Source organism: Molothrus ater, chromosome 26, assembly GCF_012460135.2.
Source record: "Molothrus ater isolate BHLD 08-10-18 breed brown headed cowbird chromosome 26, BPBGC_Mater_1.1, whole genome shotgun sequence".
Classification (NCBI taxonomy): Eukaryota; Metazoa; Chordata; class Aves; order Passeriformes; family Icteridae; genus Molothrus; species Molothrus ater.
The window spans coordinates 1,009,191-1,029,718 of record NC_050503.2 but is presented as its reverse complement, the minus strand read 5'-3'; the positions used below and the strand labels follow the sequence as shown (position 1 = coordinate 1,029,718).

Sequence of the window (20,528 nt, the reverse complement as noted above, 5' to 3'; positions counted from 1 at the left end):
CTGTGGGCACCCGCTGCCTGGGAGGAGACGCTGCCAGGGCGCCGGGGGTTGCTGAGGGACGGGTTGGCTGGGACAGCCACTGGCCATCGCCAGGTGACAATCTGGTGCTGCAGGGCGTGACCCTACACCTGCAGCGATGCTCAGACCCAGCCGCTCTCCATCCTCCGTGGTGATTGGGGTCCTGCAGCCGACGCTATGACCTGGGGTGGCTTTTCCTGTTGCTTCCCACTGTGTTTCTTTCTTTCTGTGCTCCCAGGCAAATGCCAGGCTGGGGCACCCCCACCCCCAGGGTACACCCATGGGTGCAAAGCTGCTGGGTCAGGAGGGCAGGGCCAGGGTTTGCCCCCTCCATTTGCCCGGTCTGGGTGCAGCTCAGCTCCCCACAGAGCCAGGCAGGTGTGTGCCCAGGGTGCCCCCGCCAGCCCCATGGGGCTCCGGAGCGCCGGGGTGGCTGGGAAAGGCGTTGTTGATGAGGGTACTAAAAATAGAGTGGGACTGGGATCTTAATGGGACTTTGTGGGAAACCTGGAAACATTTTCTCATCCCCATAAATGAGTCCAGATGCATTAACGATGACTGCATCGCATCCTGAGGTACCGCCGGAGGGAACCGGGACGCGCTCAGCAGCTTCCTCGCCTTGCGGTGGGGAATTGGTTGGAGAGAGGAGTCACCAGCGGCAGCCGGGGCCGAGCCACAACTGCTGTGTCCCATGTGGGGACAGGGACGGGAGCTTGCCCAGCATGACCTTGGTGAGGACTCAGGCCCCATCCCAGCTCTCTGCTGCCGGTGCCCGGGGGCGCTCACAGCCCTGCTGGCAGGCACGGTGACAATGTGCTCGGCTCGGTGCTGGCACCGCGGCCCTGGAGCTCTCTGGAGCCCCCAGGCCCCGAGGTGGCCAGTGGGGGCAGGGTGAGGTGATGCAGGAGGGCTCCCAGTCCCAGGGCCAGTGGTGCTGGTACCCCAGTGTGCCCTGTGGTGGCACGGAGCCGCTGGGATCCGGCCTGTCCGGGGGTTTTTCCTGTTCCCTCGTGGAGTTGTGACAGGGGGATTGGCTCCCAAAGCGCCGACCCCACGGCAGGACCTTGGACTCCCCTAGAGGATGGCTCGGGGCCAGCCTGGGCAAGTAGCCCAGGGCGGGTGGCTGTTGGAGCCCACGTCACGAGGCAGGTTGGCACGGCCGTCTCCGCGGTATGGCAGTGTCACTTAGCGGTTACAGCAGCACCCGCGAGCAAGGGCAGTCCCGCCCCGCGCCTCAGTTTACATCCAGGTGGGCACCGGCACCCGGCACGGGAGGAGGGCGCTCGCCCCTGCCCAGCCCGGGCTGCTGGCCCATCACGGGGGGGCCAAGGGGACCGGCCACAGCCACCGGCCCCCGCACCGGGCACCGCCGAGCCCAGTCCCGAACAGAGTCCCTTTGTGCAGGTCAGCCCCCACCCACTTCTGTCACTTGGGAGGCGTCCAAAACCCTCCCGAAATAGGACCCAGCCGGGCTCAGCCTTTGAATCTGCCCAGGAAGGCTCTGCTGAGCTGCCGAAAGCAGATGAACATTCCCCTTCCACCCCTTGAACCAGTCCCGTCCTTCAGTGCTCGGCGTGCAGGGTCTGGCCAGGCTCGGAGCTGACCCTCTGGGGACACGCCCGGCCCCTTTGATCTCCAGGCACCACCTCGTGCCTCAGTTTCTCCTCTCTCTGTGGAGGGTCCTGGCAGGTTGTCCCGAGCACCCAGGGAGCCGATGAGATGCTGGAGGAGGGGCTGAGCCTTTGGCACATCCATGGCACAGCAAAGGCGCTGGGGCGGTGGGGGAGCCATGAACTCTTCACCTCCAGGGTGCCGGCGTGGCCGATCCTCCTGCGAGGTCACCGATGCCGCGGCAAAAGGCCAGGGCTATTTTTAACCACGGACTTGCTCCAGGGATTGGATTTGCAGCAGAGTGAGCCCCACAAACCCATCACAGCACTGCCCATCATGGGGTGCAGAGATACCCCCAGCACCAACCTCCCCAGCAGCACCCCCAGGAGGGAGCTGGGGACACCTCTCTGCACCCCCACACCTTTAATGGTGCACGATTAATCCCCCTCGGAAAGGCCAGGACAAAGCAGGCAGGGCTAAAAATATGGTGGGAGGGAAATAAAACCTCCTGCGTCAGGGGCTAAAGCCGGGCTCAGAGCCCTGGGCCCAGCATGGGGGGGCTGGAGGGACCCTTTCTGGTGGTGCCCCCTCCCCAGAGTGAACAGAGTGCTGCCAGCCCCAACACATCTCCTGCCTCAGTTTCCCTCTGTGCTCCTGGGAACAAATTCCACTCCCGGGTCACATCCTGGCAGCTCCCAGGCTGACCCTGGGGTCTGGGATGGGCAAAGCGCTGGGTCTCGGACACTGCAGCCCCCACTGTGTGCCAGGAGCAGGGATGGGGGGACAGGGCACCCCCAGGGCCCCACGCTGATGCAGGGCAGGGCGGAGGAGCCAGCAGCACCAGGACCCGTTGGCAAAGCTCTTTTTTTTTTCCAGTTCCATAAAACATTTCCCTTCCTTGGAGCCCCGGGGGGGTTTCGGCTGGGAAGCCACGTGGCTCTGGTGCTGCTAGCACGAGATTCTTCCCAGGACGAGGGGACATCTCCGTGGCCATGGGCTGGGTCCCCCAGTGCTGCTTCCAGACTTCTCCCAGGGCTCAGCAGTCACCGTCGCATCCTGCCTCTTCTGTGGGCTGGCCTGGCAGGTGACATGCCTCAGTTTCCTTATTTTTGGAAAGGCAGCGCCTCACCCTGGGGGCAGGTGGGGTCACCCTGGGAAAGTGGCTGAGCCGTCGGCTCCCAAACGCCAAAGGGGACGCTCAGAGACGGCACCTGGGGAAACTGAGGCACCTGGGAAGTCCAAGTGAGTCTCCAGGAAGGCAGCGAGTGGCTTTGGGCTCTCACACTATCGAGTCTCCCTCAGCAGAACCCTCCTGGCCCCTCCACCACCCAGTGCTAGCCGTGTTGCCACCGGGTACATCCCTGGGGCATCCGTACCCCTCCCTGCATGCTGGGCACGCTGCTCCCCAGTTTGGGGCGCATTCAGGAAACCCGGGGACCGGCAGTGCCAGTTGTTGCTGGGGTGGGGGTGCACGCAGGCAGACCAGAGGCGGTGCTGGGCACGGTGTCGGGGCACGTACCGTGAGCCCCCTCCGGCTCCATCCCACCTGGGCCACCCCCGGCTGCCGTCTGCGGGGCGGGCTGTGCTGGCTGGCGGGGGCCCAGGCAGCGCTGGCACCGGAGCCCGGGGCTGCCAAGAGAGCTGCTTTTCTTCCTGATGTTTTCCAAAGCAACTGGCAGGTTCTGTGCCGCCGCGGCCTCCTGTGACCCGCGGCCTCGGCGCGCTCCCCGCGCCCCCGCTCGCAGCCGCAGCACCTGCGAGGGCGAGCGCCGGCACCGCTCCCGCCCCGGCACGTAGGCGCGGGCAGGTGGGCACCGGCCCGGCCCGGGGGCGGCGGGACCCGACTGCTCCGGGGGGCTCACAGGCCAGGCGGGCGGTTTTGGGCAGCGCCAGGTGTGGGGACCCCGGGGCGGCTCAGTGAGGGGTGCGTGGTCACCGTGCTCCTGGGGTGAGTGCGGAGCACCAGGGGCTGTACGAGCCCACCCCCCGCTGCTGGGCTGATCCTGAGCGGGGCTGAGCATCGCGGCAGCAAATGAGGGCTGGGAGCCCCTCTCTGCCCCAGTTGTGCTCACCCTTCCACCAGAACCCGTAGTGGGAACAGTCCAGCCCACCCACAGCCCCCAGCCGTGTGTGGGTGTTGGCTGGGGGATGCTCTTGGCTCTGGGGGGAAATAAACCGCAGGATCCGGAGAGAGAAACTGCGAGGAGGCTGCACAGTGTCCTGCCTTCACCTCCACCTGTGCCGGTGGTGCCAGCCAGGTGCCCTGGGCACCGAGGCTCTGTGCCCCAGCGTGGGCTGCAGGAGGGGTTTTGCAAGTGAGGGGCTGGGTCAGACAGGAGCGAGGGGAGAACGTGGCTGTAACAGAGTGTTCTGCCCCACGGGCAGCTGTGTCGTGCTGGTGCCCCAGGTGCCCCCGTGCCCCCTCGCTGCCCCGCCCCAGCACTGCCGCTCTCTCTCTCTCTCCCGGGCCGGGGAAACGCGTTCCGATGCAGAGCAGGCCGGGACGCCCGGCCGCGCCACACCGGCGAGCAGCAAAAATTATGAATAAGCTCTTGTTAATAAATACTTTATGATGAATCCAAATAGATTTCCTCCTCTGGAGCAATTATTGCAAAATGGGCTCTAATAGGGTGCAGGGCGGCCCCGGGAAGGGCTGGGTGCCTTTCAGGGCCTAAGTGCCTCCTTCCATCCCCTCTAATGAGCACTTCCCAATCATTTGCATCTGTCTCGGCAACAGGTCTCATTACCAGGTTAACTCATTACCCAGGGCCGCTTCGGCGAACAGTTATAAGCGGCTACCGGAGGCTCCGGTCCGTGCTAAGGGCATCTGTGGGCTCTGGTGAGGAGAAAGCAAGTCCCCGCTGTGCCCTTTTAAGGTACCGGGATTTTCAGGATTACCGGAACCTCTGTAGTCGCATCCCCCCCTGCCACCACGCCAAGGCTTCCCATGGGGGCCCGACTTGCCAGCCCCTGCCCGGGCTCGCAGGGCCGCGGGGACCTGGCAGGAGCGGCGGCCGTGGGAGCCGGCAGCGGTTCGGAGGCGTGCGGCTGCTGGAGGGGCGGCTGAGCATCCTTGCATGGAGAGAACCCTGTGTGGTCCCTGCAGGGCCGCCACGCAGCGAGGCTGTCCCGCGTCTCTCCCTGCCCGCGGTGCGGATGGAGCGTCCCGCTCCTCCCCGCAGCTGAGGCCGTGCTGGTGGGAGAGCAAAACCAACTGCCGAGGTGTCTGACCCCTCCCGTCCCGCTCCTCCTCCTCCGCCCCTCACCCCAGCGCCTCCCCCGTGAAAACTGCTCGGGAATTTCCTGAGGAAACGTGTTGGTTTTTTTTTTTTTTTTCATTGGAAAATTCAGGCTGTTTCACTGAGCCCGACCTGTTTGGACAAGGCGCTGGAGCGGAGGATGCTCGGAGGGTGGCCAGCCCATGCCGCGGTGCCCGTGCCAGCAGCCGTGTCCCTGCGTGGCACGGAGCATCCCCCCTGTCCCCGGAGTGTCCCCCGGTGCTGCCGAGCCGGCGGCAGAAGCACGGGGAGAGGCAGCGCCTCGGCTGTGCCCCTTCCCGATCCCTGGCGCTGCCAAACCCTGGGCTGCGGAGGAGTTAATCCTCCATGGCATGCCCAGCTCCACACAGAGTATCCCTCCTTCCTCTCCCCGCTCCACCGCAAGACAGAGCCGGACTTGACCCGTGCCTCAGTTTCCCCTCACAGCACCTGGCATGAGAAGCCAGCGCTCCTGCAGCCCCTGGAAAGGGGGTGCAGGGGGGCCCGGAGCGGGGCCGGCAGCGCCCGGCGCAGGCGTGCTCCTGCCTGGGTTGCAGGGCTTTACAAGCCTGGGTTGGATGAGGCCCAAGCGCAGGCTCTGCTGCCAGATTCCCATCCGGAAATGCCCCGGGAGCAGCCTCGTCTGGGGTATTGCAGCACGTCTCTGCTTCCCAGCCCCGCAAAGGAAAAACAGCAGGAGAAACACTTAACCAGTCTTTTGCCGGCGCTCGGGCTACTGGGCTGGGGGAACCCGGTGGGAATCTGGGACTGGGACGGACAGACAGACAGCGCATCCCTGCCTCTGCCTTCCCCAGTGGATCCGGTGTGAAGCGGGCCGGTGCCAGCCGGGACGGTGTGCCCGGCTGCAGGGCTCGCTGCCCGCACGGTGGGGACGGTCCCCCCGTCCTTTAGCGTGTCCCCGCAGCCGCCGTTCGTCTCCCTGTGCGTGTCCTGATGCCCCCCAGCCGCCCTCGCCTGCCCTGCTAAAGCCGCTTAACGGCGGCATCGCGGCGCGGGTTAAGCCGGGCGGGAGGGAAAGTTGGCGAGGGGCTGATTGGCTTTGGGTGCAGCTCCCGGCCTGCCCTAATCCCGGCCAGGGCGGGGGGGCTCCCACGGCTTCGGGGGCACCGAGGGCTGCGGGGGCTTCTGCACGCAGAAGGGGTTTTTGGAGGGTCTTAGTTGTGGGTCCAAGCGAGAACTGTAAATTCTCGGCACGGTGAGGGGGGGCACAGAACCTGGGGTTTGCTGCTGCCGTGCCGAGGCAGAGCAGCCCCCGGCCCCCACAGCACCCGAGGGTGCTGCCTCACCCAGCCCAGCCCGGATAACCTGGTTCCGGCCGCGCTTCCCTGCAGAGGTGCCGGGGTGGCGCTCCCCAAGTGGGAGAGCAGGGATGGGGACAATGGCGCGGTGTCCCCCCGGCCCTGCGGCCAGCCCTGCCGCCGGCTGCCTGGGGAGGGTGGCGGGGCCAGGGGATGGCAGCAATTTGTCGGGCTCGTCTGAATAACCGGCCACCAAGGAAGATCAGCCGCCCACCGCCCCGGCCAAGTATTGTTTTTGGAACTCACTGCTGCTTTTTTCGGCTCCTGTCTTACTTTTCTTTGACCTTCTTCCCTGATTTAAGACACATGCCCAGCCCTTGCCCAGCTGCACTGAATTAGCGGCTGCTTCTGGGGAGGGAAGAGGGAACCAGATCCTGTGGTGGCCCCGGGAGCAGCCGGTGGGGACAGGTTCCCCAGGCAGAGTCGGGTCCTCCAGGCAAAGAGGGTTCCTCTGGCAGGATGAGTCCCCTGGGCAGGGGTCCCCAGGGTTAGCATGGGTTTGCCTGCAGATTTGGGTCCCTGTGGGCACAATGGGCTCCCCAGTGAGGGGACAGTCCCCTGTCCCTTGTTGGGCATGGCAGGGACACCTGTGGGCCTACAGCTCTTTGTCCAGAGAGGGGCAGGCCCAGAGGTGGCAGGGTCTGTCTCATGAGGAAGGATCTGTGTGTGCAGGGACTTTTGGGGGTTAGTGGGGTTGCGCTGGGGGTTGGGGCTGGCAGTTACTGGTGTCTGTGCTGGGTTCAGGGACAATGGGGTCTGCACTGGGATGTCTGTGCCAGGTCACAGCAGGGTCTGTGCAGGGGTCACTGGTTCAGGGGACACCCACGCTTGCTGTTGTCAGGGTTTGTGCTGGGAGAGCAGATTTAGGGTTAATGGGATCTGTGCTGGACTTGAGAACAAATGGGAGTAGCAGGGTCTGTATGGGGCCAATCCTTGCTGGGAGCCTGTTTCAGGGGACATTGTTCCCTCCAGGCAGGGTCACTCTGGGACACAGCTGCTTCAGCCAGGGAATGGCATCGCTGCTCTGGGATGAGTGGGGCTAGATCTGGAGTGCTCACCCCATCCCACAGCCACAGCTCTGTCCTTTCCCAGCTCCTGCCCGTGGCCACCTCCTCACCTCAGAGCAGCACTTGCCCTTGGCACCCTCCCCAGGCATGTCCCTGTGGCATGGCAGTGGCAGTTGTCCCCAGCCACCCCCCTCTCAGCCCTGGCAGGAATCCAGCTGAGCCCCTTCCTTCTTCTCCTCCTCCCCACAGTCATGAGGGACCCCAAGGGTCAAATCCTGCCCTTGGGGACCAGCTTGGTGCTGCCCTGGCTACACACAGGGATGTTCAACCCTCTGCCTGCTGCTTTCCAAGCTGTGCTGCTCCTCACCAGGAAGGCTCCCAACACCTTTCCATCCCATGGTGGGGTTGTGGGCCCCCAGCCAGGAAGCACTGATTTTCCAAATTGGAAAAAAAAATGGGATGCGGGAAGGAGGGGCCAGGGATGGGGATGCATTTTCCTTGTTTTCTTTTTGGGGCTGGACTCATCCAGCAGCGCTCACCAAATGGAAAAAGGCAGTCAGAGCACGTCTTGTGTGCCGGGCCAGGCGCCAGCCGCCGGGCTGGCTGCAACTGGGGCAAACTGGGGGAGTTTCTCACTGGTCCAGAGGGAGTGGAGAGGTCCAAGGCAGCCAGAGCTCGAGTGGGAGCACCCGGCATGCTGCAGGCATGGGGGACCCGGCACTGGGGTGTTGTGGTCTGGCAGCGCCTGACGCCCGCCCAGCGGCTCCGGTGGGCACAGTGTCAGCTGGGATTTCAGGTGGGATTTCTGCACCTGGTGGGAGCAGATCCTGCAAAGGGGAGAGGGTCTGGGTGCTGCTGAGGTGGCCAGCCTTGTGCAGGAGCCTGTCTCTTTGTGGCACTGGCTCCTGTATTGCCCAGCCAATCCCTGCAGGTTGTTGGCTCGGGAAAATTGCAGCCGGTGGGATTTATGGAGGTCTGCTGGAATGGGGAAAACCTCGCTGAGTGGTGAGAGGATCCCTGACCCTGGTGGGCATGTGTGCCTCTGCCACAGCTTTTTCTTCTGGTTGCACTGGAATGCAGCCCAGTGGGAATGAGCCTGGCAGGTCCCCAGGGCTCCACAGCCACCTCGGGAGGGAGCTTGGAGGGACTCAGCCAGGAGTGACCCCCTGTCCCTCTGCTCCCACAGGATGAGTTCCACCCCTTCATCGAGGCGCTGCTCCCCCACGTCAGGGCCTTTGCCTACACCTGGTTCAACCTGCAGGCCCGCAAGCGCAAGTACTTCAAGAAGCATGAGAAGAGGATGACGAAGGATGAGGAGAGGGCGGTGAAGGACGAGCTGCTGAGCGAGAAGCCGGAGGTGAAGCAGAAATGGGCCTCGCGCCTCCTGGCCAAGCTGCGCAAGGACATCCGGCCCGAGTGCCGCGAGGACTTCGTGCTCTCCATCACGGGCAAGAAGCCCTCGTGCTGCGTCCTCTCCAACCCCGACCAGAAGGGCAAGATGCGCCGCATCGACTGCCTGCGGCAGGCGGACAAGGTGTGGCGGCTGGACCTGGTCATGGTCATCCTCTTCAAAGGGATCCCGCTGGAGAGCACCGACGGCGAGCGCCTGGTCAAGTCGGGCCAGTGCACCAACCCCATCCTCTGTGTCCAGCCCCACCACATCAGCGTCTCCGTCAAGGAGCTCGACCTCTACCTGGCCTACTTCGTCCGTGAGAGAGGTGGGTGCTCGTGTGCCTGCAGGGCAGAGCCTGGCTGTGCTCTGCCATGGCCACCTCTGGGGGGTTTGCTTTAGCTGTCCCTCCCCATCTGTCCCATCCCCGTCTCCAGCTGGGGACACTGCTCCCAAACACCTTTCCCATTGCAGACCTTGCAGTGCTTCCCTCTCCAAACTGCTTCTCGGGTGGGTGCCCCCCACCCTGGCCCCTCTTCCCCAGCCAGGGCTGATCCCAGCTGCCCAGGAGCAGCACACAAAGGTCCCCGAGGATGCTGCTGCCTCTGGGCATTCCCAGCATGGAGTTTTGGGGGTTAAACCCAGAGCTAACCCCACATCCTGTGCCTAGCTGAGAGGAGTGGATGGGCAGCCTGGGCAGGGAAGGGGCAGCCTGTTCCTGGTGCATCCCCAAGGGCTGGAGCTGGAAGAGGTCCAGCAGTGCCCATTTGCCATGGACTATGGTGCCAACCCCTCGATGCCTTGTTCTCAAGGGACATGGCAGTGAGGCTGGCTGGGGAGGGCACAGCAATAACGTTGGTAGGGGCAGCTCCTGCTGTGGGTACTGGTCCTGGCCCTTCAACTGCCTGGGAGTGCCATGGACTTGCTGGGAGAACTGGCTGCTTTCATTGCAGCAAGGAGGGTCAAAGCTGCTCTCAAAGGGGGAAACTGAGTCACAGAGTGCAGCACAGGCAGCAGCTCTTTCTCTCAGTTTGGGTCCCTGAGCCATTGTCCTCTCCACCAGCTCACGTCACCTCCCCACATGCTGGGAGGGGGAAGCTCAGAAGCAGGGATTTTACCTGAGCAGGTTTGTTGTCCCCAGCTGGTGACATGCTGGCACAGACACCCTGCCAGCAGCTGGGGTGCCCCACTCACTCTGCATCCGCCAGCACCCCCAGCTGTGTGAAGAGCCAGGGGACCTGCTGTGTGATCCCAGCTGAGGGCTGGGCTGGGCTATTGCACAGGGTTGGTTCACATACAGGAGGGTCTGTGACTTGCAGCCTTAGGGGTGATCAAGGGTCTTGTGGCCACCGCTGGCCAGGCCAGGCTACCCAGGTGTGTGGGGGTGGCAGGATATTGGTCCCTTCCTGGCAGCAGCTCCTGCCCATGCCTACAGCACGAGGTGATGTCCCCCAGCCCTGTGAGCCCAGCCTCATCAGCACCACGGTAGGGGGAACGTGGGGCTGTGGCTCTTTGCCTGGTACTGGCCACAGCCCAGGGACAGACAGTGACACCACAGAGGCCACTGTGGTGCTGGCAGTGCCAGCGAATCAGGTGCCAGTGTTGTGAATCATGGTGGGCACACGCTCTGCCCAGCCATCCGTAGGATATGCTGGGTGTCACTGGGGAAACTGAGGCAGGGCAGGCATGTGACCTCCCCCACTACCCAGGGAAGGGGTTTGGCAGGACTGCCAGGCCCTCGTGGCTTTGGGGAAAAATGGGGCACAGCCTCCAGGCGGGAATCAGGTGGGACCCTGGGCTGGCGTGGGGCACATCTGTGGTTGCACACACGTGTGCAGCCGGGACCCGCCCGCCCAGCCATGCCCCCAGCGTGTGAGCACGTGTGCTGCCAGGACCCGTGCCCATGCACGTGACTCGCCCGCTCCGTGGCACCAAGGGACCCAACGGGGCACTGGGAAGGGTGGGTGCTCTGCTGGGAATGGGGGCCCAGGGTGCAGCCTGGGGGCTGGGGGTGTCCTGTGCACCCAGACAGGGAGTGGGGTGTGCTGTGCTGGGCTGAGACGTGGCCGTGCTGGGCTGGGCTGGGCTGCTGCACGCTGTAATTGGGGGCACCCTGTACTCACTGGGATGGGGCTGCTGCGCACTGGGCTGGACTGGGGGCACCCTGTGCTGGCTCAGCTGGAGGTGCAGCATCACACTGGGCTGGAGTACCCTGGACTAGGCTGAACTGGGAGCACCCTGATGCTGGACTGGGAGCCCTACAGTGGCCAAGCTGAAGGCATGGACCAGAACCCCCACAGCCTCTGCAACGGGGTCCCCACTGCCACCTGGTGTGCCTCTCTGGCCATGCCGTGTCCAGCTGCTGTTCCCAGGAGGTGGCTGCCCCTCTCCCACCCCCCGCCCCTCCACCGGCGACCTTGACCCCGGTGTCTGGGTCCCCAGCAGCCGCAGTCACCTGACTGTCTAATTGGGAACACAGCGGCTGTAAATACTCTCTGATAAGGCCTGGCAGCCTCTCACTTTCACTGTTAAGGTCGCTCTGGCCCTGGTTAAGGGGGACCAGCATGGGCCAGGAGCAATAGCGTGGGACCCCTGGGGTGCTGCAGGGTGCTGGGTGCTCGGCATGGCCTGGTCCCTGCCCACGGTGGGCATGTTCTGTCAGGCTGTGGCTGATGGGAGGGGTCTCTGGCCTCCCACCTTGGTGGGGAAACTGAGGCAGGGAAGAAGCCACCACATCTATGGGACCCTGCATGGCATGGCCAGGCTGCTGACAGCCCTCGAGGGGTGCTGGGGATTACTGTACCACAGCCTGGTGGGCTCAGGGAGCTTCTCCCTGCCTGACATGCTGCCCTCCTGCTCCCTCCTACCTGCTCCTGCCCGGCACACTGCCCGTTCTTACCTGCCCCCTCCTGCCTGATTCTGCATCTTCCCTCCTTCCTGCCCCCTCCTGCCTGATTCTGCCTCCTCCCTCCTCCCCGCTCCCTCTGCCTGCCCGCTCCTGCCCTCTCCTGCCTGCCCGCTCCCCCGCGCCGCCCGCAGCATCCCCAGCCTCACAGGCAGGGGGCTGGGAGGGTCTGTCCCGCACAGAGCCCCCCCGGCCGGGCGCTCCGGGCTCCCCGCAGCCCCCGCAGCTCCGTTATCAGCCCGAGCACGTGCGCCCGCGCTCCCCCGCCCCCGCCGCCCGGTTTTGCCGGTGTCAGCACAATTTCCCAGCCGCTGCTCTGGCAACGCCTGGGAGGGGGGGATGGAGGAGCCCCCGGCCCTGCGCTCCCCACCCGCGGTCTGGGGCAGCCTTGGCAGGGGCTGAGCGCCCGGACGGCCCCCCCGAGCCCATGTCAAAGGCGAGCTCTGCCCCTCGGCTCTTCCCCCTGTGCTCGGCTTTCCGTGCCCCCGGGTGGGCAAACTGAGGCAGGACCTGTGCCAGGCTGCGGGGAGGTCCCGTCCCAGCCCTGCTGGCCCCGGGGCTGGCCGTGGGGTGCAGGGAGTGCCGGGCGGCTGGGTCGTCCCAGAGCAGCACCGGCCCTGCTCCCATCCTGCACCCAGCCCTGCGAGCAGCACCTCCGGCGCCTTTGGGGCAGGATGGGAGCAGGGCTGGATGGATGCGGGATGGGAGCAGGGCTGGATCCATCCTGGATGCGGGATGGGAGCAGGGCTGGATCCATCCTGGATGCGGGATGGGAGCAGGTCTGGATGCAGGATGGGAGCAGGGCTGGATGCAGCATGGGAGCAGGGCTGGATGCAGCATGGGAGCAGGGCTGGATGCAGGATGGGTGCGGGATGAGTGCGGGGCTGGGTGAGGGCTGGGCTGTGCACACCGCAGTGGGGGAGGGGACGGCGCTGCAGCCCAGAGCTGGGTGGCGGCGGGGGGGGCGGGGGGGCTGGGGGAGCTCGGAGGTCGCTGGTGAAAGTCAAAAGCATTGCAGTAAAATGGTAATCAATCTCCCCAGCCGATGGTGCCAGGACCTTCGGAGCATTACGGAGAGATTCCTCCCAGCAGCTCCTGTCGGCAGCAGCCAGGCTGGGGGGGGGGGGGGGGAGAGTGCCCCCCTCCCTGCACCTCCCACCAGTGCTCCCCACCTCCATGGGCTCCCTTGCTGCGCCCTCACCACGGTGCCTCCATCCCTGCAGCCCCATCTATTCATCCTTGTATCCCCATGCTGGTAGCCCCCATCCTTGGACCCCACCCAGGCTCCCAGAGCCGGGGAGAGGCAGAGCAGGGGCTGTGCTGGCCCCTCACACCCTCTGAGGTTCTCTGCACCCCCCTCACCAGCCGTCATGCTCAGGGGGTAGGGGGTTCAGGCTCTGCCCTGCAGTGAGCTTTTCCCGGCAGTGCCCCTCGGCTGAGCCCCCAGGCCGAGCGGGGTGGGAGCAGATGGGTGCCCAGGGCAAACAGGCCGTGGGCCCCAGGGTGGCATCGAGCTCCTGGCAGCCCCGGCCGTGCCGCCGCCAGAGGACAGCACCTGGGGGGAGGCAGGGACCCCCGCGCTGTGCCAGCATCTGCATCTCCCACCGCCTGGCAGCCCCTTATCTCCCCCCACCAGCCTCACCGCTGGGTGCGGCGCGAGGCAGATGGCACCAATCTGCCGGGGAGCCCGTGCCAGGGCTCTCGTCCCAGGCGCGCTGCGGCCGTGCCAGGCCGGCCGTGCCAAGCGTCTGCTCAGCCCCTCCAGATGGAGGGGCAGGCGTTTCCCCGGGCACCGCCGCTCCGCCAGCCCCCGCGCAAATATTTATCGCCAGGGTCATGAGAAGATTGATGGGGTTCACAATATTTGGGATCTGTCATTCGCAGAGCTGGGCACCGGCGGGCAGGCTGGCTGGAGAACCCCCCCCAGCACACAGATGAACGCGAGCAAACCCTCCCCCTGTTCCCGGTATCTCTGCTCCCAGCCAAACAGCCAGGGAGGCCGGGGTTGAGGGGAACGGGGTAGGCAGAGCCCAGCAAGTCCAGGAGGAGACCCCCCCCGGGAAAGTGCACGAGGGTACGAGACAGCAGAGAATCCGCAGGGGCTGGGTTCCTGCCCCCACGGCTGTGTGCTGCAGCAGCGGGATGGGAGGGGGCTCCCCAGGCTTCCACCCCCCCCCGCCACCCCCGTCTTCTGCAGCGTCACTGCCCGGGGGTGCCGCTGCTCCCGAGCCCGGCCCCGCTGCGAGCCTGGCGCTGGCACGGCCGGGGCGGTTTCCATGTGCTCGAGCTCTCCGGATCGATGTGCCGGCGACCTTGGGGAGGTCAGGGCTTCCCCGGCTCTCCCGCAGTGCGCCGAGCCGGCGGCGTGCCGGAGCCGGACGGCTTCCCCGCAGTGCCCGCTGCCAGCCCCGGCCTCGCGTCACTGCCGAAGCGAGCGGGGCCGTGCTCGGCCCGCCGGCCCCGGCAGCGTGAGCGGTGCCTGCCGGGCACCTGGCACGGGGTGCCATGTCCTGTGCCGCCCGAGGGGACAAGGGGCCAGAGCGGTTCCGCGCACCGTTAGGCACCCGATGAATAAAAGATGAGCGAGCTCCTCTCACGAGCACCTGCCGTCCCCCGCCCTCGCCACCCGCCGTCCCCCCGCGCTGGCAAGCGCCGTGCCCTCCCCGGGGCCGCAGTTGCCATCCTGGCCGGGTGCCCGGCTTCGTGCTGCGCTGGCAAAGGACAGCTGGGGCGGCAGATGCCCATGGTGCTCCCTCCCGCCCGTGGCCGCGGGAGGGGGGGAACAGACGCCAGCAAGCCCCCTGTGTGCTCCTAGACCCCCGATCACGGTTGGCACTGCCAGTTGGGGCACGGGGACGGTCCCTGTCACACTGGCCTCTGCACCGGGGTCTTGGCCAGTCCTGGGGAAGGACTCGAAAACTGCTGCCTCAGCCCTGCGTAATGGTGATGCAGGGGCTGCTTTTGGGGGAGCATCGGAGGGGCCATGTTGGGGGCACATCGGACTCGAGGGGGACGCTGGCTGTGCTGTGGGGCTCTGCCACGGGGCTGGAATTGCTGGGGCAGCAAGATAGTGGCAGCATATTTCCCTGTCCCTGTCCCTTTTCCTTTCCCTTTCTCTCCACCTTAATTTCTTCCTTCCTTTCTCCCTCCCTCCCTACCTTTCTCTCCTCTCCCTCTCCCATCCGTCTGTCCTCTCTCCCACCCCCTCCCTGCAGCTGCGCCCCCAGGTACCCCCAGCCCAGGGCGCGGGGGCTGGATGCCAGCACCCCGCAGGGAAGAGTCCCAGGAAAGGGGGGGCTCAGCCTTCTCTTTGTCTGTCCCGCTCTCCCCATGCCTTTCCCCGCTGCCATCTGTCCCCGCTCGCCTCCGCGGACGCCGGCAGCCCTGGATGGAGCCCAGGCCTGGCAGGGCTGAGCGAGGGGGAGGCCGCGCCGCCCTCCTGGGGGGGTTCCCCCCGGCCGCTGCCATCTCCCCGTGCCGGCCGGGGTCGGCCGAGGACAAACCCGCTCTCTCCCAGCGCCGCTCGCTCGCAGCCGCCGGCCAACGTGCTCGCGCCTCCCAGGCTCCCGCCCGGGCCAGCTGGCCGCGGCCGGCGTACGTGGCAGCGGGGCGCGTCCGTCCCCCCCGCCACCGCCCCGCCACCTCGGGGGATGCCTCCGGCCAGGACCTCCCCGGGGCTCCGCTCGGCAGGGGGAGGAGGAGCTGCCGCCCCCGCAGCGCTGGTGGCCAAGGCCCAGCGGAGCCGCCTCACCCCGCGGCCCCGCAGCGCTCCGGGCATGGCGGGGAGCGCGGCGAGGAGCGGGAGGGGGGGGGGGTCCCGCGCCCCGGCGCGCCGGCCGGCCCGGCTCAGCCAGGATTTACCCGGCACACGCGGCGGTTCAGGGTATTATATAAAGGAGGTTACACAAGCAGGACTGTTCCGGGTTTATGTAAGGGCCACCCCAGCCTGGCGGCGGCAGAGGATAGATGGACAGTGGGACGGGCAGCGGAACAGGCGGTGCCGCTCGGACCTGGGGTCACTGCGAGACTGGGATGAGGAGTTCTGGGGGTCTGACAGGGCAGGGCCCCAAAATCACACCCTTCCGCAGCCTCACTCGCCCCAGCCCTTGCAGTGGGATCTGCCCCACCGCACATTGGCTCCCTCCGGTCTCCAGGGGTCTTCCACTATGACTAGGCTGTTCACTCCAGGCCCTACTGCTCCATGCTGTCGCCGTGGGCAGCAGGAGGAATGCAGTGACACCCGAGGAGGTGCTGGGGCTCTGTGCCACGGAACATGAGGCAGGGGGGCAGTTTCCCTCAGCCAGCCCAAGGGAAACTGAGGCACGGGGCAGAAGCCTGCAGGCAGCAGTGCTGAACTCTCTCCCATTCCCTGCCCTCGGCTGGCAGAGCTGGGGAAAAGGGGGAAGGCTGCTGCCCTCGATGAGGGGCTGGGACTGCACACACCGGCGCCAGCAGCTCCCCCAGCCCCCGGCATCCTCCAGCCTCTGCGCCTGCGCCCGCGCCGCTGCCGGTAACACCGTGCCCTGTTACCGTCAGCGCTCGGGCACCGAGCCAGGGCTCTCCCGCAGCTGCGCCAGCCCCGGGGGGCACCCGACCTGCAGTGACACCCCCCAGGGCCGGCCCTGCTGCCCGGGGGTCGTTCCCACGCGCTGAGACCGCGGGCGGGTGTCGCTTGGGGCCCGGGGGCACCGTGCCAGCCAGCGGGGCCGGGGTGCGGGATCCGCAATTCAATGGATGGCACGGGGCCAGGCTGCCAGCGCGGCCCGGAGCCCAGGCAGCCCGCGCCCCCCCGGGCACACACTTGGCTATTTTTAAAAGAGATTGGATCGACCTGTTTGGGCACTGAGCACTCTCCTCTGCCTCGCCGGAGACGACCCCGGCACTGAACCCCCTCCCCGCTGAGCTCCCCACAGTTTGGCAGCAGGACTACCCCACCTCCATCCCCCATCCCGGCCTCCTGAGGGGGTGGAGGGCGCAGGATCAACGAAGCAGCGGGGGCATGGGGGAGCTTTACAGGCTCCTTTCTCCTCTCTGGTGCAGTCGGGCCACTTGTTGGGTTTGCAGTCTCCCCCAAACACCCTTTGTGGGGAGCGCGGCCCGTGAGCCCGGGGCTCCCTTCGCCATTTTAGCGCGCCAGCCGGCGCAGGCGGCCGTCACATGGCGGTGAGAGCAGCGCTTGGCCCGGCCGCCCCGCGCCGAGGAGGCAGCCAGAAATCTGCTGGCGAGCTCGCCCGCCCAGCCACGGGGAGCGCCGGGGGTGCCGAGCCCCGGCCGTGCCGAGCCCCGGCCCCGGCCTCGCACCCACCGCCTCCATCAGCCCGGACAGAGGGGGCAGCGAGGGGCCGGCCCTGCTGCCGGAGCTCCGAGCTCCTCGGGAAAGTCCCGGCTGCTGCTCGGGCTCCTGCGGGGGGGAGCCGAGTGCTCGGTTTGGGGACAGCTCCCCAGGGTCCCTCAGCAGCAGGGATCGGTGAGGGGCACTGGCGGTGCCGGGTCAGGGCGGTGCCGTGGCACGGTGTGGGGGTACAGGGCCGTGGGGCCCACCTGGGGCACCCAGGGCCGGTGATGGCCCTCCCGAGTGCCCTGGGGGAACAGGGACCAGGCTGGGTGGTTTGGTGTGGGCAAAGCTCCATGTGGGGCACCTCAGGGCGAGTGGTGGGGGTCCCTGGGCTGAGCCAAAGGCTGCGTGGGCACCTCAGAGGCACCAGGCGAGGGCACGGCCTGGGGAGGCACCCAGAGGCCGAGCACCCAGGGCCAGGCAGGTGGGGCCATCTGGGAGGCATTGGGGTCCCCGGGAGCCCTGAGGCCACGCTGGGGGCTGTGGGGAGCTGGGCCGGCCTCAGGCTGTGACCGCCAGCCTCCGTCCCGCGCCTTGGCCAGGCTCCACGCTAACCACTTCCAGAGCCACCGCCAGATTTGTTGTTTTTAGAGGCGAGGAGGGGCCGTGTCCGGCCACGCGGTGCCCATGGATGCGCGGGGGGGTCCCCAGCCACTCCCCTATCCCAGCTGGCTTGTGCCCCGTTCGCTCCCACCACCCACACCCCGATACTTGAGCGTGCAGCCGCTTCAAAATGCAGGAATAGGGCTAGAAAAAGAGAAATGGAGAGAAGGGAAGGAAAAAACCCTGCGCCCGTCTCCAGGGGGAGTTTCTGCTCCCTAAAATGGCTGCCTGGAGGGAGCCTGGGGTGCGGGCACGGGGGGGGGCTGGTGGCGGTGAGCAGCATCAGGGCAGGATGCCATGGCGCTGCCAGCGTGGTGCCAGGCTGGCACGGGATGGCTGGAGGGGATGGCAGCAGCTGGGCAGGGAGACAAAATGGCTGATTTGGCATCAGCCTTGAGCAGTACCGGGGAGTGTGGGCACAACGGGGTGTCAGGCTGGGAGGTGGCACAGTCCCACTGCCCCCATGGATAACCTGCCTGGTGAGCAGCACACAGGGGTGTCAGGGTGGAGGGTGGCATGGGGACCACATGGATAACTTGCCCAGCCAGTCTGGGAGCCACGTGTGAGTGCAAGGTACTTGAGGGGAGAAAAAGGAGGAGAAAAGCAGGGAGAAAGGGAAAAATCCCGAGGCGGGCACATGGGCTGGCAGTTGCAGCTGCGTGGTTTTGTTGGTGTTTTTGGATTGTCTCAGCCCTTTCCTGACATCTGCCAAGGCTGCCAGAGAGAAATGCCGGAGGCCAAGGGGTGGGAGGAGGAGAATGGAGAAACAGGGGGAAGAAGGAGTATGGGGGAGAAATTCATGGCAAAAGTTATGGAGGGGCTTTGGGAGCAGCCAGGTGACGAAGGATGCTTCTGACTGCAGGGTCTGGGCTGTGCCATGCCGTGCCAGGGCTGCTGAGCTCAGCGTCTGAGCCAGGATATTTTTAGCCAAGAGGGAGCAGGGCTGGACAGGGCTCCAGGGGTCAGAGTAGGTGCTCTCCCAAGCCCTTCTGCCCTGCAGGAGCTGGGCAGAGGCAGAACAAGGTGCCACAGGTTGTGCCCTGCTTCGGTGACACTGCCTGGTGGGGCAGCACTGGGTCACGGCCGTGGCTGGAGAGAGGAGAGGAGGCAGGAGCAGGGCCAGGGACCATCACCCAGCCCTGCCCTGGGGTTCCCCTCCTGTGGGGAGCACTGCCCACACCCTGCATGTGGGGGCAGGGAGCGCAAGGGGGGCTGGTTGGTGACTGTTCCTCAGTGGCTGGGGACATGCCAGCTTGGTGGTGGCCCTGCTGTGTGGTGAGAGCTGCTGGGCAGCCCATGCCTCAGTTTCCCCCAGCAGGGCAACGGGAGGGCAGTCAGCTGGTGGCAACCCTGGCTCACACCGGGGTGGAGGCTGCCACTGGCACGGGGGGCTCACCCTGGGCTTTGCCTCTTGCAGATGCAGAGCAGAGCAGCAGCCCCCGGACAGGCATTGGCTCGGACCAGGAGGACAGCAAACCCATCACGCTGGGTGAGTGCAGAGGGCAGGGCCTGGGAAAAGGACAAAGGACACCCCAGACTGTCCCCAGGGTCCCTGCCATGGCGGGGCAGGGGGGCCTATGACATATGGTCAAGCTGCCAGCCACTGCTTAGCCCCTGCAATGAGCTGGGCATAGCCTTAGCCTTGTCCTACACCCAGCAGAGTCCCACAGAGGCCACAGCCCTTGGGGACAGCAGCTGCCATGGAGTTCCCATGGTGGGGGTGAAGCCTCAAGCCGTGCCAGCACTCTCGGGCGCAGGGAAACTGAGGCACTGAGCAGGTCCAGGGCATCTTCAGCAGACAGAACCAATTGAGGTGGTCTCTTGCTGGCTCAGGGAGTAGAGTGGAAGCTAAGGAGGGGGACAGATGGGATTTGAGGTGCCCTCAAACATTGCCAGAAGGCAGTGCAGGGTGGGAGGGGTGGTCCTGTTGCCCCCTCAGCACACTCTCCTCTCTCCCACACAGATTCAACAGACTTCCAGGAAAGCTTCGTCACCTCGGGGGTGTTCAGTGTCACCGAGCTCATCCAGGTGTCCCGAAGTGAGTGTGACTGTGATGCCACAGCCCAACCCTTGGCTGCCTGGGCACAGCAGTGTCCCAACAGCCCCCCCAGCCCACAGTGGGCTGGGGCTCCCCTCCCCACCGAGCCTCAGTGACCCCCCCTCTCTCCCTGCAGCACCAGTGGTGACGGGCACAGGGCCAAACTTCTCCCTGGGGGAGCTGCAGGGCCACCTGGCCTATGACCTGAACCCCTCCAGCACCGGCATGAGGAGGACACTGCCCAGCACCTCCTCCAGCGGGTAGGTGCCACCGGGGCTGTGCCAGGGTGGTGCCAGGGCCAGCCCCAGCACGGCCGTAGGGAAGGCAAGGGCCAGCCAGGTCCTGCCTCGGGCTGGCACTGACCCATGACAAGCTGGGAGAGCTGGGGGTGTTCAGCCTGGAGAAAAGAAAACTCCAGGGAGAGCTCAGAGCCCTTTCCAGTGTTTAAAGGGGCTCCAAGAGAGTTGTAGAGGAAACTTGGACAAGGGATGGAGTGCCAGGACAAGGGGGAATGGCTTCCTACTGCCAGAGGGCAGGGCTGGATGGATTCACTTCCCTGGGAGGGTGGGCAGGCCCTGGCACAGGGTGCCCAGAGCAGCTGTGGCTGCTCCTGGATCCCTGGACGTGTCCCAGGTCAGACTGGACGGGGCTTTGGAGCAGCCTGGGATGGTGGGAGCTGTTCCTGCTCATGGCAGAGGTGGAATGGGATAGGCTTTAAGGTTCTTTCCAACCCAAACCATTACGTGATTCTGTGACCCTTCCCTGTCCCCAGGAGCAAACGGCACAAGTCGGGGTCCATGGAGGATGACATTGACACCAGCCCTGGGGGCGAGTACTACACCTCCTCCAACTCCCCCACCAGCAGCAGCCGCAACTGGACAGAAGACATGGAAGGGGGTAGGTGCCACCTCCTTACCAGTGCCCTTCCAGTGCCCTGGGGCCCCCATCCTGCTCCCAACATTCTGCAAACCACTGCCAGACCCCGTGTGACCATCTGGGCCCTGTCTGTGCCCCAGTGTCCCTATGGGCCTTAAGGTCAGGACAC

General features: G+C 65.9%; 1 protein-coding gene across 4 annotated transcripts in view; it reads left to right on the top strand.

Annotated features, from left to right (window-relative positions):
- The window catches only part of NFIC (nuclear factor I C), a 40,455-nt gene that overhangs the window by 10,323 nt on the left and 9,604 nt on the right, over positions 1-20,528 (top strand). For all 4 annotated transcript variants that reach the window (XM_036399313.2, XM_036399312.2, XM_036399316.2 and 1 more), the window contains exons 2-6: positions 8,399-8,930; positions 18,863-18,934; positions 19,409-19,483; positions 19,620-19,743; positions 20,256-20,380. In XM_036399313.2, coding sequence (XP_036255206.1) covers positions 8,399-8,930; positions 18,863-18,934; positions 19,409-19,483; positions 19,620-19,743; positions 20,256-20,380 — 928 coding nt within the window. The remainder of the gene's footprint in view (positions 1-8,398; positions 8,931-18,862; positions 18,935-19,408; positions 19,484-19,619; positions 19,744-20,255; positions 20,381-20,528) is intronic.